General features: G+C 53.5%; 1 protein-coding gene across 2 annotated transcripts in view; it reads right to left on the reverse strand.

Annotated features, from left to right (window-relative positions):
• Positions 1 to 745: 745 nt before the first annotated feature.
• The window catches only part of TMEM121 (transmembrane protein 121), a 35,960-nt gene continuing 23,323 nt past the window's right edge, over positions 746 to 13,382 (reverse strand). The window contains exons 2-3 of one of the 2 annotated variants that reach the window (XM_053950970.1): positions 3,247 to 3,316; positions 746 to 3,145 (exon numbers count right to left, since the gene is read on the reverse strand). In XM_053950970.1, the coding sequence (XP_053806945.1) occupies positions 1,765 to 2,703 (939 nt within the window). In that variant the 5' untranslated portion in view covers positions 2,704 to 3,145; positions 3,247 to 3,316 and the 3' untranslated portion in view covers positions 746 to 1,764. Of the gene's footprint in view, positions 3,317 to 3,627; positions 3,715 to 13,382 lie in introns of those variants that run through there. The other variant, XM_053950969.1, reaches the window with a different exon arrangement.

A 13,382-nucleotide genomic window follows, 5' to 3' on the forward strand; every position in this document is an offset into this window, starting at 1 on the left:
TAATTAACATTAGAGTTATCCCTGGGTGACAGGGTGGCCAAGCAAGACTGCGATTGCTTTGTCCTAAAATTGGATGTCTGGATCGGGGATGGTTGAAGTGTTTTGGACAGATTGTGATGGGCTGAGAAGATGGAAACTGAAATGATTTGTGGATTTAGGTCAAATTTGGTAAGCAGAGCCAGGGGAAAATATGGGAGAGAAATGTAAATAGCACCAGGCATTTTATTCCATCTCCTCAAAATGCAACATTTTGTTTAGAAAAAGCAAAAATACCCCATTTCAGCATGTTTGAGATGCAGGTTTTTCTGCTTGCCTCCTTGTGCCTCCCCCCAGGGTCAGGCAGATGAGACGCACCCAGCCGTGGGGCAGCACTGCAAAAATGATTTATTTCCTTTCTGGGCCCACTGCTCAGTGAGCGCAGGGCACAGAACCTCGGGATGGCACTGGGGAGTCCAGGGGAGGCGGACAGAAGCAGAGACAAGTGATTTGGGCTGCACGAGAGCTGAGCCCCACCCTCCCCACGCTGGCAGAAAAGAGACCACCAGAAGCCATTGCTCTCATGGGGCTTTTATTGTCCGGCTGGCCCTCGCCTCCCACCCTGCTGCCCGTGGCTGAGCCCTTCAGCACCACCCACGGCTGCACAGGAGACCCCAGCCCTGCTCATCCGCAAGCCACCTGCCTGGGGCAGCACATTCTTCCCGGCTCTTTTTTGGGGTTTGGTGGGTTTTTTTTGTTTGGGGTTTGGTTTTTTTTGTTTTTTTTTTTTTCTTTTTTAATATTTATTTTAAAAATATAGTAGCTGTGGAAAGCAGCCCTCTTTATAAATGCTTGATGCCAGAGTGAAATGCATCATTGGCATCCTCGTTCCTAACCCCTCCTGGGTGCCCCTGCCTGCCAGCAGCAGTGCTGGGGGCTGGGGAGGCTGCTCGGGCTGCTGCAGGCAGAGAGGCTCTCGATGGCAGGGGGGGAGAGAGAGAGAGAGGGAGAGAGAGAGGGGCCCTTCTAAAAATAGAAATATTGTGCTGAGTCGTTTGGAGTGAATGAAATACATAAAACACCAGCATTAGGTTAGCTTTAGCTCATCAGATACTGCTCCAGGCAGAGTTGGTGCAGGGTGCTGGTGGAGGCTCAGTCCTCCTCAGCCTGGGCCAGGGCAGTCACGCTGGCCCCAGCCCCCTCCCCACTGCAGGGCTCCCTGCTCTTGTCCACCTCGAGGACACTGGCCCACAGGGCAGCCTGAGAGCCCCTGGAGCCGATATAAATAGGAACCTGTAAACACAACCATTGAAGATAAGAGACATCTACGATCACAGGGTTTACTGCTTCAAACCCCCCGCCCTCCCCCGCAGTCTGCACCCCTATGCCCGCGTCCCCGCTCCGTAAAAAGGTCTCCAGTAACAAAACCTTCGATCCAGGCTTGGAGTAAAGGTGAGGTGCTCGGGGAGTAAAAAGGGACATTGCAACCTTAGCAGTCTTTGCTCGGGAGGGGAGACGGTGGCAGGAGGGGGAGAGAGGGTCAGCTGGTTCAGGTCCTTTGCAAGTCCATTTGGTTTGTCTGGAGGACTCCTAGGGTTATACCTGAGATGAAGACGTCTAGAGGACACCCCATAGCTCAATTAGAATGCCGTTGGTGGTTTTGTGCCTAGAAGAGCCCTCGCTGCCGGGATTTGTCTGTCGTGCTCGCGCCGGGCAGCAGGAAAGCAGCATCATCCCTCTTCCGCTCGGCACGGGGCCATCTGAACCAACACCGGGCTGGGGGACCCCTCATGTGTCCAGGATCTCGCTGGTGGGCGACGGCTCGTGGGGGATGCCCTGTGCGCTGTGGATGGTCTGGTTGTGCGAGAGGGAGTTCTGCTGGAGCTCCAGGGCGATGGCGTTCTGCGGGAACTCCTTCACCTGCCGCTTGTACTCCAGGAAGGTGCACGCCTTGGTGGCGATCGCGATGATGTTCTTGCCGATAAAGATGGTGGAGACCCTGCTGTCCTGGAACAAGATCATGTTGATGGCCCGGATGAAGATGGTGACGATGTTGATGGTGACCAGGCTGAGGACGGGGTAGAGCATCATTTTTTGCGGGGCAATGTGCTCCCCTTGCATGCTGATCTCACTGAGGGACACGCAAGGCAGGATCAGGAGGAGTATGTAGCAGTAGAAGAACATGAGCCCCTCTGCCCAGATGGGCAGGCCGGTCCTGTGTGGCTCCCACAGGTTGGCCTGGATGTCCAAGATATCCAGCAGGTCGAGGGCCACCCAGAAGAGGCGTCCCCGCAAGTCCTCTTTCTTCCGAAAGGTCCGTATGTACTCCATGCTGTCCAAGGCCACCAGCACCAGGTAGAGCCCCGGCACGCAGATGGAGAGCAGTAGGGTCAGAGCTTTCCTGGCCACTGTCTCCAGGTTCTTCTTGTCTGCTTTGTAATTCTGAAAGATGAAATACAGCTTGATCTCCAGCACAAAGATGTAGAGGAACCACAGGATCATGGCATAGCCCCGCTTGGCCGTCTTCACCTCGGCGCCCACCCACACGGCCACGTAGCGCAGCACGATGAGGAAGCAGATGTCCCCCACCAGCACGATGATGCAGACGCCGATCTTGCGGGGCCCCTGGTTCTGCTCCACCAGGTAGGCATCCATGAAGGCCATGCTGGTCATGATGACGATGGTGGTCAGGCAGACGTGGCGCTTGTCAGGCGGCGGCAGCACCATGGCGAGGCGGGCGGCCCTGCGTCCCTCGGCGCCGGCACTAGGGGAGCGGTCCCGCCGGCGCTGCGCGGGGGCACATCCGCGGCCAGCCCAGGGACCGAGTGCCGCTCTGTCCCCCGCTGCCACCCCGGGAAGAGGTGCCTGGAGGAGCAGTGGCTCGGCTGGCAGCCCCACCGTCCCAGGGCTCGGGGCTGCCCCTGCAGACCCCACGCCAGCCCTTCGCCCCTCAGTGGCCGTGCCCTGCAGGCACCGTGGCTCTGCCCCCAGCCCAGGGCTGGCTGAGCAGCCCAGCCCCAGGCACCCTCCACCACCAGCAGCCAGGGCTCACGGGTGTGCAGGGCCTCCTGGAGGAATGTCCCTCCTCGGTGGTGGGTCCCCCATCGCTGTCAATCCTATGGTACTTGCACGCCTTCAGGCTCCAAGCCCCAAATCCCGGTATAGATCCCTGGAAACACGGCGGGTGACGGGGCAGAAGGGGAGCTCTCCCGGTTCCCAGTGAGATCCCACGTTCCTCTGGGGTGTGGGGGGCTCCCGCTGTGTCCTCACCTACACGCCTATCCCCACAGGGCTGTGCTGGTGTCCTGCCGCTGCCAGCTGTACCCGCATCCCTCCATTCCTGCAAAAAGACAGCAAAGAGCAAGCGTTAGGGTCCCTCCGTGAGCTCACCATGGAATGGTGGCAGTGACAACCCCCGCAGCTCCCAGCACACCGCAGCCTGAGCTGGGCTCCCAGCAGGCGCCACCCCACCACTGGCCTGTGTGCGAGCGTGCAGAACAGCTCTCACTGAGCACAAGCACAGCGCGGGCTGTCCTGCAGGGAAACACAGCCTGCTGCCCTTCCGCGGGCACTGCCCGCCCAGAGCTCCTCAGCAAACTCCCGCCCTGTGTGCTTCTGCTGTTCCAGCACCGCCGACACAAAACCACAAACCTGGTGGGGACACACAGGCTCTCAGCATTCCCAGCCCCAGGTATCCCTGCTCCAAGAGGGACACAGACCCACAAGTTACTGCAGAGGTCCCAGCCTGGACAGTTCTGCATAACTACAGCCATGAGATTCTACCAGTTACTGGGCAGCTCTCAGGGTGTGGGGCACGTCCCTCCTCAGCAGGGGTGACGTCAGGGCTGGCACATGGGGAACAGGGCAAAGCTGTCCCCAGGGTGTCATGACGTCCCAGCAACTCTCTGGACTGGTTCGGCTGCTTGTGGACACAGCTCCTCCTCGTCCCGCTGTGCTTGCCTAAGTAATTTGTTAATCTTTTCTGTGCAGGGAATGCACTCCCAGAAATGAACAGGTAAGCCCCAGTGCACGCAAAAGGTGTCCTTGAACTGCTCACGTGGAGATAGACCATGATCACAGCCACAGAGGCTGAAGGGAAGCAGCCAAACCCGAGGAGGTGTAAGCCATTAAAAACCTGCCCTACTTTGCAGCTGCTTATGTTTATAGGGCCTCATTTAAATAAAAGCTAGATTCTCTCCTGCTTCAGGGAGACAAGAAGAACAAAGAAGGGAAAGTGGGAAGCCAGATGAGTCAGAGCCAGCCCTGCCTTGTGCCTGAGTAGGTGGACAGCAGGGATGCTTGTACCTGTGCCCTGGTTTCCAAAGGATGTGGTGCTTAGCAAACGTTAGCAAGGGACTTAAAGCTACTGCCTCAGCCAGGACCCTCGGGATGCTCTTCTGAGTCTGCTGCCAGCAAGGAAAACTGGCATGTTAAAATAATTCCTCAAGCAGGAATTGCTCAGAAAGAAACCAAAAAGATGTGGTGGGAATTCATGAGAACTGCTGCATGGTGCTTCCCAGGCAAGGTAGTCCCTGCAGGCCCACTCACCAGCTTGGCTCTCTGCAACAACTCAGAGCTGCCCTTTGGGGCTCCGGTTTATTCTTTCTAGAGGTTTCAGATAAAAATACACGGTCATTGCTGCAACTGCCTTAAAACTCGTGCCAAGTTTTACAAAGGATTTATAGCCAAGGAGAGATAATTCCACATAAATTAGGTCTTTCAGGAGGGAATGGTGGCTTTTTTTTTTTTTTTTCTTTCACTCTCTAAGTATTTATGCCTTCAAAAGACAGCGGTTATTTAAAGGGCAGTGGGTTGCATCACAGCACGGTGAGGTTTGGAAGCAGCTTGCTTGCAAATCCTGCCCCTGTGCCCTGTGAGCTCCTGGTGTGGTCTGGGGAGCTGGGGGAAGGCAGACCTCTCTCCTCATGCCTACATGAAACCAGACAGAAAACCCTTTCCTGCCTCCTGGTGAACGCCCAGGGCACCGAAAGGTGTTAATTCGCAGCGTTTACAGCGGCGGCCAGCAGGTCTTTAACCACCGGTGCTGAACAGATCGTTTTCAGCAAAAAAAAATACGCTCGGTTGGCAGATCCTTCCCCGGTGTGTGCTCCTGAAGGGCTCACGGCAGCCCGGGCTGGGTTTGACAAACATTTGCGGTGGTGACCTTTCAGAGGGGAGTCACAGGGCTCTGGCGCTGCTTCCTCCCCTGTCAAATCATGCACTACCCAGGCTGAGCACCTCTCTTGCCTTTCCCAAATTGTTTCCAAGCACTTGCTGCAGGGCAAGCTCTTCCCCTGATTGTCCAAGAGCTGGTGTTCTCCCCACCCCTCGCAGCCCTCGTGGAAAATACAGAGTTCTTTGCAGATCCATGGAGCAGAGCTTGCCAACTGGAGTGATGCCTGACTAGCCTGTCGGGGAGAGGGCACATAAAACTCTCCTTGGAGGACTGTTAGAGAAAAGCAGGTAGTTTTTAAAGAATCATGACTTTGTGACTTTTAAATGACCGCATCAGACAGTACATTCAGAAACTGCCTGAGAACTTTGCTGAGTAAACAAGACAATAACCACGTCAGACAGCCACAAGAGCACATCTGAGGCAAATATTGGTTTAGACAAGTATTCACAAAAGTTTCTTCCTGCAGGAATTCTTGCAAATAAAAGGCAGCCCACCTGAACATAATGAGCTTGGAGCACTATGGATGTCAGTGAGCCAGGCTGGCAGCTTCCTGGAGAAGGGATCTAACAGCTTTGGCATCCCTCTTGGTGCCAGGACTCCCACAAGCAGGTGATGGAGCGATGCTTCAGTCTTGGCAACTACGGGCCTCCTTACCGGGACAAAATTCAATCCCTAATTGCTTATTCTCCTCCACTTCTGCCCTGCTCAAATGGCTCCATTGCGCTGGAGCGAGCAAATTACCTCAGTGACGCTCAGTGTGTCACCAGCTGACAAGGCACAGCCCAAGGCCAGCATCCAGCCCCACCAGTGAAGGCCAGCAGCAGGGAACGGGAAGGGGGAGCAGCAGCCTGTCCCTCTCCTTCTCTGGGGTGTGCTTGGGGACACCCCATTTCCCAGCCCAGCCTCCCCTTTCCCAGCTTCCCTGCAGGATGGGAGAGGCCTCAGTGGGAATGGAGGGCGCTGCTGATTTCCTGGAGAGACTCAGGGATGAGTGCAATGAGATGAGACTGCTGGTGAATCCAAACCCGGCTGAAGGGCAGGGTTTGCACTCTCACCGCTGCCCTGCTTCCTCTGACACTGAGGGAAAGGAGCAGCATTGGTGCAGCCAGCCCTTGCCCTCTTCCTCTAGTGCCTCTGCTCTGTCTGAGAAGTTATTTCTTGGTCTTGCACCTCTTTTTCCCAGCTCTCCCGGATGCTGTAAAGCACTCGTGGTTACCCAAGGACGTGCGGTCACAGCCTTGCTCCACCACCAGCCCAGGCAGTCTGGAAGAAAACCGAACTGTGCTTTCGCCTGCGATGCCGGTGGCTCGTTACGGTGATTAATTACCGCTAGCTCTGCCCTTTCCGGCCGTCCATCACGGTGCCCTCCTCTCCTGCCTCTGGCCAGCCCCTCCCGGCACAGCAGCCGGGAGCCGTGGGATGCAGGAGCTGCCCACAAAGCCCCATCTCCCAGTCCGGGGAGCCAGCAGCTGCAGACGGCCTGGAGGGCTCGTGGAGCCACTGGCAAAACATCGTCATTAACGCCAGCAGGCGCTTCCCGAAGCCCAGCTCTACCTGGCAAATCAATTTAAATTATTTATGTAATTTGGATCCTGTCTATTGTAAAAAAAGGGACTGAGACAGAAGTATACACAACGCGCTTCCCAGGTAATTAGGATGCCGCATTGCTTAAAGCTTCATTTGCACTTTAATTGCTTTGATTTATTCCAGTTTTCCCGAGTGTAAATCCAAAGCTCCCCCTCACTTGGCCCCTCAGAGAGCTGCTGCTCCACCAGGGCCTTTTCCCACCCGGCAGCGTGGGCCAAGAGGAGGCGATGGGCACAACCACCTGTGCTCGGGACTTCAGGGCAGCTGTGGCAGAGCCACCAAGGCGATGGCATCACTCCCTGGCAGCGGGCTGTGCTCCAGGCAGCCGCTGAACCGCAGCCAGGTGCCCTGCTCGCGGCAGAGGCGGGGGACAGGGAGCTGCTGTTCATTGTTTACACGATTTGTGACTCCCTGAATTACTTGCGACTCTGTGCACCACCTAAGGGTGGGGCTTACAGGCAGGGCAAGCTCTGTGTTGACTAAGAATAAACTCTAAATCAGCTTGTCCCCGAGCCTTTGCATGTTCCTGCCGTTGGCTCAGCCTCACTGACCTGAAGGTTTCACCTTGCCCACCCCAGGCAGTCCCTGGGGACCATCAGAGGGAGGGAGGGAGGATGCTCCTATCCTGAGGAACAGGGAAGGTCGCTCTGGGCAGCGGCTGTGCCCCGCCTCTTCCGAGGCAGACGCCGGGCTCTCAAGTGCATCCTGTGAAGGAAATGAGATTGAGGAAGATTTTTCCAGACCCTGCCCACTAATTGTGTCTGAGGAGGAAGCAGCCCACTTGCTAATGACTACAGATAATTCACTGTGTAGGCCCATCAAGAGATGGGGAAAGAGCTGCAAACAGTTCCTAGAACCTGCTCAAAATAAACAATGCACTGTCAGACGAAACCAGCTCCTGCTTATGCGGGTGAGTACATCAACTGTGCTCTCCTGCTGCAAACCCCCTCAGTCCCCTTTGGAGTTCATTTCAGGCCCCTTTCCCAAAAACAAACACAAGCAGAAGGTACCAGAACTGTTGTCTGAATAGGAAAAAAATAAAACTACCCTCTCAATCACACCACTTTGGTGATGGGGCAGGGAAATGCTGCTTGCCCAGAGCCCTGCACAGGCTGGCTGCATGGATGGATGGATGGATGGATGGATGGATGGATGGATGGATGGATGGATGGCCTCTTTGTTCCCAGTTTTGTCCCCCACAGCCGTCCTGGTCACGGCTCTCCTGCTGATACAGGCAGCTGCAGCTGCTGGGAACATCTCCCCATTCACAGCCATGCTGAGTTTGATGATACTTGGCAGACATGTCAAAAAAAAAAGTGCCTTTTTAGACGTTTCAGGTGTTAAAAAATAGTTAAAGGTAAATTGTTCATTTTGACTTGGACATAAATTGTGAAATTATAATACCACATTTTGACTCTACCAAAACAATTTACCATTTTCCCAGAAAAATGCTTCTGCAGAGGAATTTCTTGGTGTTTCCAACATGGGTGGATTTTCAAGATTTTGATCTAATTTGTACCAAACCCCAGATAGAAAAGCATCTACATTCCCCACCGTTCATTGGTTTGTTGCCAAAAAAGGCACATTTGGCAAACATCTGCCTGAATGTATGTTTGCCACAGTGAGAGATGCATGTGGCGTTCAGTGGAGTGCAGGTTCTGCTCACAGAGCTATCCCCACCCTCCTCTCCCTACTGCAGGCTCCTTGCACTCTTTATCACTCTTCAGCACAGCTTTGCCCACTGGTCCTGGGGCATTTCCCTCTCTGCTACCTCCTCCTGGGCTTACACAGATCTGCCAAATCATCAGCATTTTCCCTGCCCTGCTGCCCTCCCAAATCCCAGCGCTCCTGCGAATGCAGGACTTGCCCCTGCTGGGGGACTTTGACCCAATTAAACTCTCTTTTTGGTTTGTTGGTTTGGGGTTTTTGTTTGAGGTGTTTTTGTTGTTGTTGTTGTTGTTCTCCAGGCTTCCCCCCTGTGAAAAATGCATATTTTATGATTGGCTTTACGCAAATGTTACAATGAATATTATATGTGTAATGTTGGAAAGTTAGGCTGTATTAATTCTCTCAAGTAGTGTGTTGAATGTATTTTTAGGTTATAACACAATGTTAAAATAGAAACTATACTATGTAAGATGCTTTTTAACTAGCTCAAGAAAGAGATGGGATAATCAAGGAATTCTTTGCACAAAGATAACAATTACAGAAACCCCTAAATTTTCCAGAGAAGAGGAATTTATGGTTTTCCTTATCAACAGAAACGAACTTCTTCAAGCCTGACTGAGACTCGAAGGTGCCTGGGAATTAACAGAAACTTTTTAACAAGTACCAGACGAATTTCTTGTTTTAAATAAAATATATGCATAATCATGAAGTGTTTTGTATATGCAACAGGCTCTTGCTTTTAAGGTGATTCCTTTGTTCCCAAGGCATGCTTGACATGGCTTAAGTGCCCAAGAGCATCCAGACGTCCGTAACTCTTTGCTTTTTATTGTCTTGTAATTGTCCTAACTCTAAATTTTTATTATTTTTATAACCATTTTATTATTATTAAACTTTATACGTGTTAAAAACCAAGTGATTGGTGTTTTCCACACCCCCCACTTTTTTGGAGATGCTGTTGGATTTTACGTGTTTCCTCCAGCACGCTCCCAGCTCACTCCAGAGGGTGCTGTCTGCAGCTATGACCAGCACCCTCACCGGTCCTGTCCCCTGCCTAGGAAGCTGTTTGGCTGTCCCCTGAAGGAGCTGTGCCATCCTTGGGCTGGGAAGAAAAGTACTTCCTGCCCCAGGCATGGCAGGGCTGGGAGTGCACCTGCAACTTGCAGTTGAACAAATCACCTCACTAAAATCCAGCAGCACACCACCAGCTCTGACCTCTGCTGGTGCCCTCCTGGATAGAAAGGCCTCACTCAAGTGGTCAACAAGTTCCACCTGCACACAAAGACCACAGCTTGGATTTTTCCTGTGCCATCAGTAGGCATGAATGCAAGCACCAGGAGCGAGCCAGGCCAGGAACACAAAACTTGGATCCAGTTTCGGTAGCCTGAGGATGTACTTTTGTGTGTGACTCACAACCATGTCCTCAAATAACCTTGCACTGTCAGTGCTGGGGGAAAGGAAATCATGGAGCCAGAGCAGAACCCTCACACAGATGCTTTCCCCCACTGCCTGCTGGAAATCCCTGCAGATGAAGGATGGAAAGCTTCCTGCTCCTGCTCATCCTTGTCCTCACTCTCCTGGGTGCTGGCAGAGAGGTACAAACTTTCCTGAGTGCTGCTCCCAGCATCCTCACCCAATCCACTAGGTGCCTGAGAGCAGGTGGGAGAGGGAATCAGCTAATTAAAATCAAATGAAAACTGGAGTGTGAAGCTATAAATAGGAGAGCGCTGGGAGTTTCCTGGCGCTAAAAACATGCTTGTGGGGAAGGAGATGCTGGAAGCTCTGGGGCAGAACTCTGGAGATCTACCAGGGAAGATGCATCTGAGATCTGCTGGCACCTCCTGCCTGTGTGAGAGGGTGCTCAGGCAGGGATGACTCTGCAGCATGGGCTGGATGAGGGCAGCCGTTGCATCCTGGGATTGGGTTTTAGGGGTTCTTGTTTGTGTTAGCTAGCCGAGCAGCCTTGCAGGCTCTTGCAGAGGAACCCCTGCTGGTTCCTCTGCTCTGGGCCAGGCTGGCTGTCAGACTTGAGGCAGCAGGAGAGGGACCTCTCCTCTCCTCCCTCACCCACACAGTGCAAGGAAAGGCTGTGGGTGAACGTGCCAGATGCAAGGAAAGCAATGCAAGCTGCGAAGGGGAGAGCTGGGAGGACAAGGAGGTCTGACTCCCAAACTACAATCCTGGAGAGCTCTGCTCTACTTGATGGTGAAGGCATTGAGGACTTTCTGCACTCAAATAGCTTTTGGGAGGTCCTGCTCCAGCACCTGTGCTAGAGTGGCAGGACAGCAAGAATGGCTGTGGTGTCCTGCTCTCACAGGAGCTCTTTCTCCCCTTGAGGCCCCAAGCGAGCAGAGGGCCTGGGTGCTCAAGGAGGGGAGGTGGCTTCAGCACCGCAGAGCTGGGGAGGTGCCTCTGGAGGCCAACCACCTGCTACACAAAGCAAGTGGCATCTCTGGGAGTGGCGTCCAGCTTGTCCCTGCTGCCGGGCTGGGATGGCACAGAAACAACTGTGCCCCGTCATTCCCTCCGCCCCCAGCACAGGGTTAGTGGAGGTGGGATGAGCTCGGCAGGCTGCTACTGCTGCCACCAGTCTGGCCTTTGATTAAGAGTGATTGTTCTGCTCTTAATTAACAGGAGGCAGCTGCTGGCTGTTCTGGTGGAATGGAGGAGCAGAGCCTAGAGGCTGTGATGAAAGGAAATTGTGTCTGCTGGCTCCCACTGAGCCTGGCACAGCCATCCTCTGCCCAGCCACACACCTAGGCTGTGGGACGTGTCACTGAGAAGGACTCAGCACTGCCAGGGTTCAGGCTCTGCAAGAACAGCAGATATGGGGCAGCCAGATAATCCAGATAATAATATGGGGTAGTTTTGCTGCTCCCTGTCCTCCCAGGCCACCCTGAGGTGGAACTGCTGGTGATGCCTGCCTGGTTCCCACAGGGTTTATTTCCTGGTCTGCCCCTCAGAGACCTTCCTGAGGCAGGGCCTCTCCTGTGACAACAGGTCTTGTCCTCTGGTGACATGTGGCTTTCCGCTGCTCCCCCAGGTTTAAGGCACCATCTGCCCTGGGAGCAGGTGTGCTGCTGCTCAGCCTGGCATTCTGACAGCTGAGCCAGCTCCCCAGGAGATGAGAAGGCATCTCAGCTTCTTCTGCTCCCCAGGGCAGTGACTCTTGAGCAGAAGTTGGGTGTATCCCAGTAAAAGCTTCACCATTAGCATCATGCCATTTTTCTGAGTGGAAAGCTCATCTCAAACTTTTGTAATGCAGGGACAGCACACAAGACAGAAGTGATGGGTAGCTTGTAAAATCAAGGGACCTTTGCCTTGCCACACAACTGCAGAATTTGTTTTGGCAAGGCTGGTCCAGTGTTAATTATTGATGAGAATAGCTCATGCTGGTTGTCAGGAGCCCTTAGCAGCTTGAGAGTTCCTGGTGTTGCACCTCCAGCAGACAGCTATGAACCTGGTTGAAATCACAGCTGGGCTGTGGTGGGGGCTGCTGCTGCCATGGGCTGGAGATGGGCCTCGGTGCATTCTGCTCTGCACTTGTTCTCCATCGTGAAGCCCATGCCACTGCCAGGTCCTTCTGGGACAGGCTCCCTGGCACTAAGCCCGAGGTCACCCTCCTCCTCCTGCCTGTGCCTCAGCTTCTGGGATGGGGCAGTGCTGGCATCTGCTGCTGTGGCATCACCTGGGAGATGGCACTGCACCCATCTGACACAGTGCAAGAAAAATAATGCCAGCCCTGAGGTCGCCAGGAAGACACTTCTCTTCCTCTGGTTTCTAGCATTCTCTCTACCAGCCTATTTAATAAATCTAATAAAATCTGTCTTGTTGATGTTTAATTCAATTCCAGCACCCAGAGACCAGGCTCCTTATATCACTCACAAACCTAACCAGCTCCCTCCTTGGCATATGAGCCAGGCCAAGGGGCTGCTGCAGGCTACTCCAGAAGAGAGCAATTACGTGGGGTCAGGACTCACCCTCCCAATCAATTACACTTTTATAGGTTTTCCTTGGGTCACACCTAATTGAACTTTTAGGTGCTTGAACACCGTGGTCAGAGGCAGCTGGTGACTTCGGGGCTGAAGTCTGGGAACTAAATTAGGTGCCTTGAGTGTCACCTCAAAGAAAAATCCCCACAGTACCGTCTGTCCATAGCTGGGAGCCAGAAAGGAGTGGTGCTGGGAACTGCCACAGCCCCTCGCACGTGTGCTAGCCAGCATGCAGCAGGAGGGGCTTGGGGTGGCTGAGACAAGCACGACCTGGGGGGATTTGAAGTAATAACTTGTGTATTCCAGTATTCCCTCTCCTTTACATCCGTCCCCAGCCAGGTGGGGATGATTCCACCAGAGCAGCTCAGACCACCAGCAAGTGCCCCTGCAGGGGTCTGAGCCGTGGGTCAGACAGCACCCCAGAGGTGCGTGCTGCTTCTTGGGACTAAGGCTTTTGTTTGCACAAACTGTTGGCTTTTCAGGCTTTCCTTGCTAATGAAATTCTTTCCCTCCTTCAAAAACAACCAGGAGCAGGGGCCATGGCCAGGGGCTGGGAAGCTGCCAGATTCCTCGTTGCCAGGTCCCAGGTGAGGAGGGAGCTCAGCATGGAGGCAGCATGGAAAGTGGGAGACGGGCTCCCCACCCGACAGCGCAGGTCCTGTCCCCCAGGAGGATGTGACAGTTTGCTGTGCTGGAGCTTTCTGCCAAAGAGATCAAATATTTACAGCTGCTCCCTCCAGCTTCCCGTTTCAAGCCACAGTTACTTATTTGTTACAGATTTACATGCATGTTTAAAGACATCTTTATGTTCCTTCTAAGTATAAAAGGTGTATTTCTCCATGTAGCATTTTGCCAGTCAGAATCAGCCACCCCATCTAGTATATGACTGCGTTTGTGCCCGGCTTCAGTGCTCATTTTCCTCTTGGTAATGATTATCATTATATGAAGAAAAATGGGTCATTTACAGCGGTTTCTCCCCAAATAAA

Source organism: Vidua chalybeata, chromosome 9 (genome assembly GCF_026979565.1).
Source record: "Vidua chalybeata isolate OUT-0048 chromosome 9, bVidCha1 merged haplotype, whole genome shotgun sequence".
NCBI classification, from domain to species: Eukaryota; Metazoa; Chordata; class Aves; order Passeriformes; family Viduidae; genus Vidua; species Vidua chalybeata.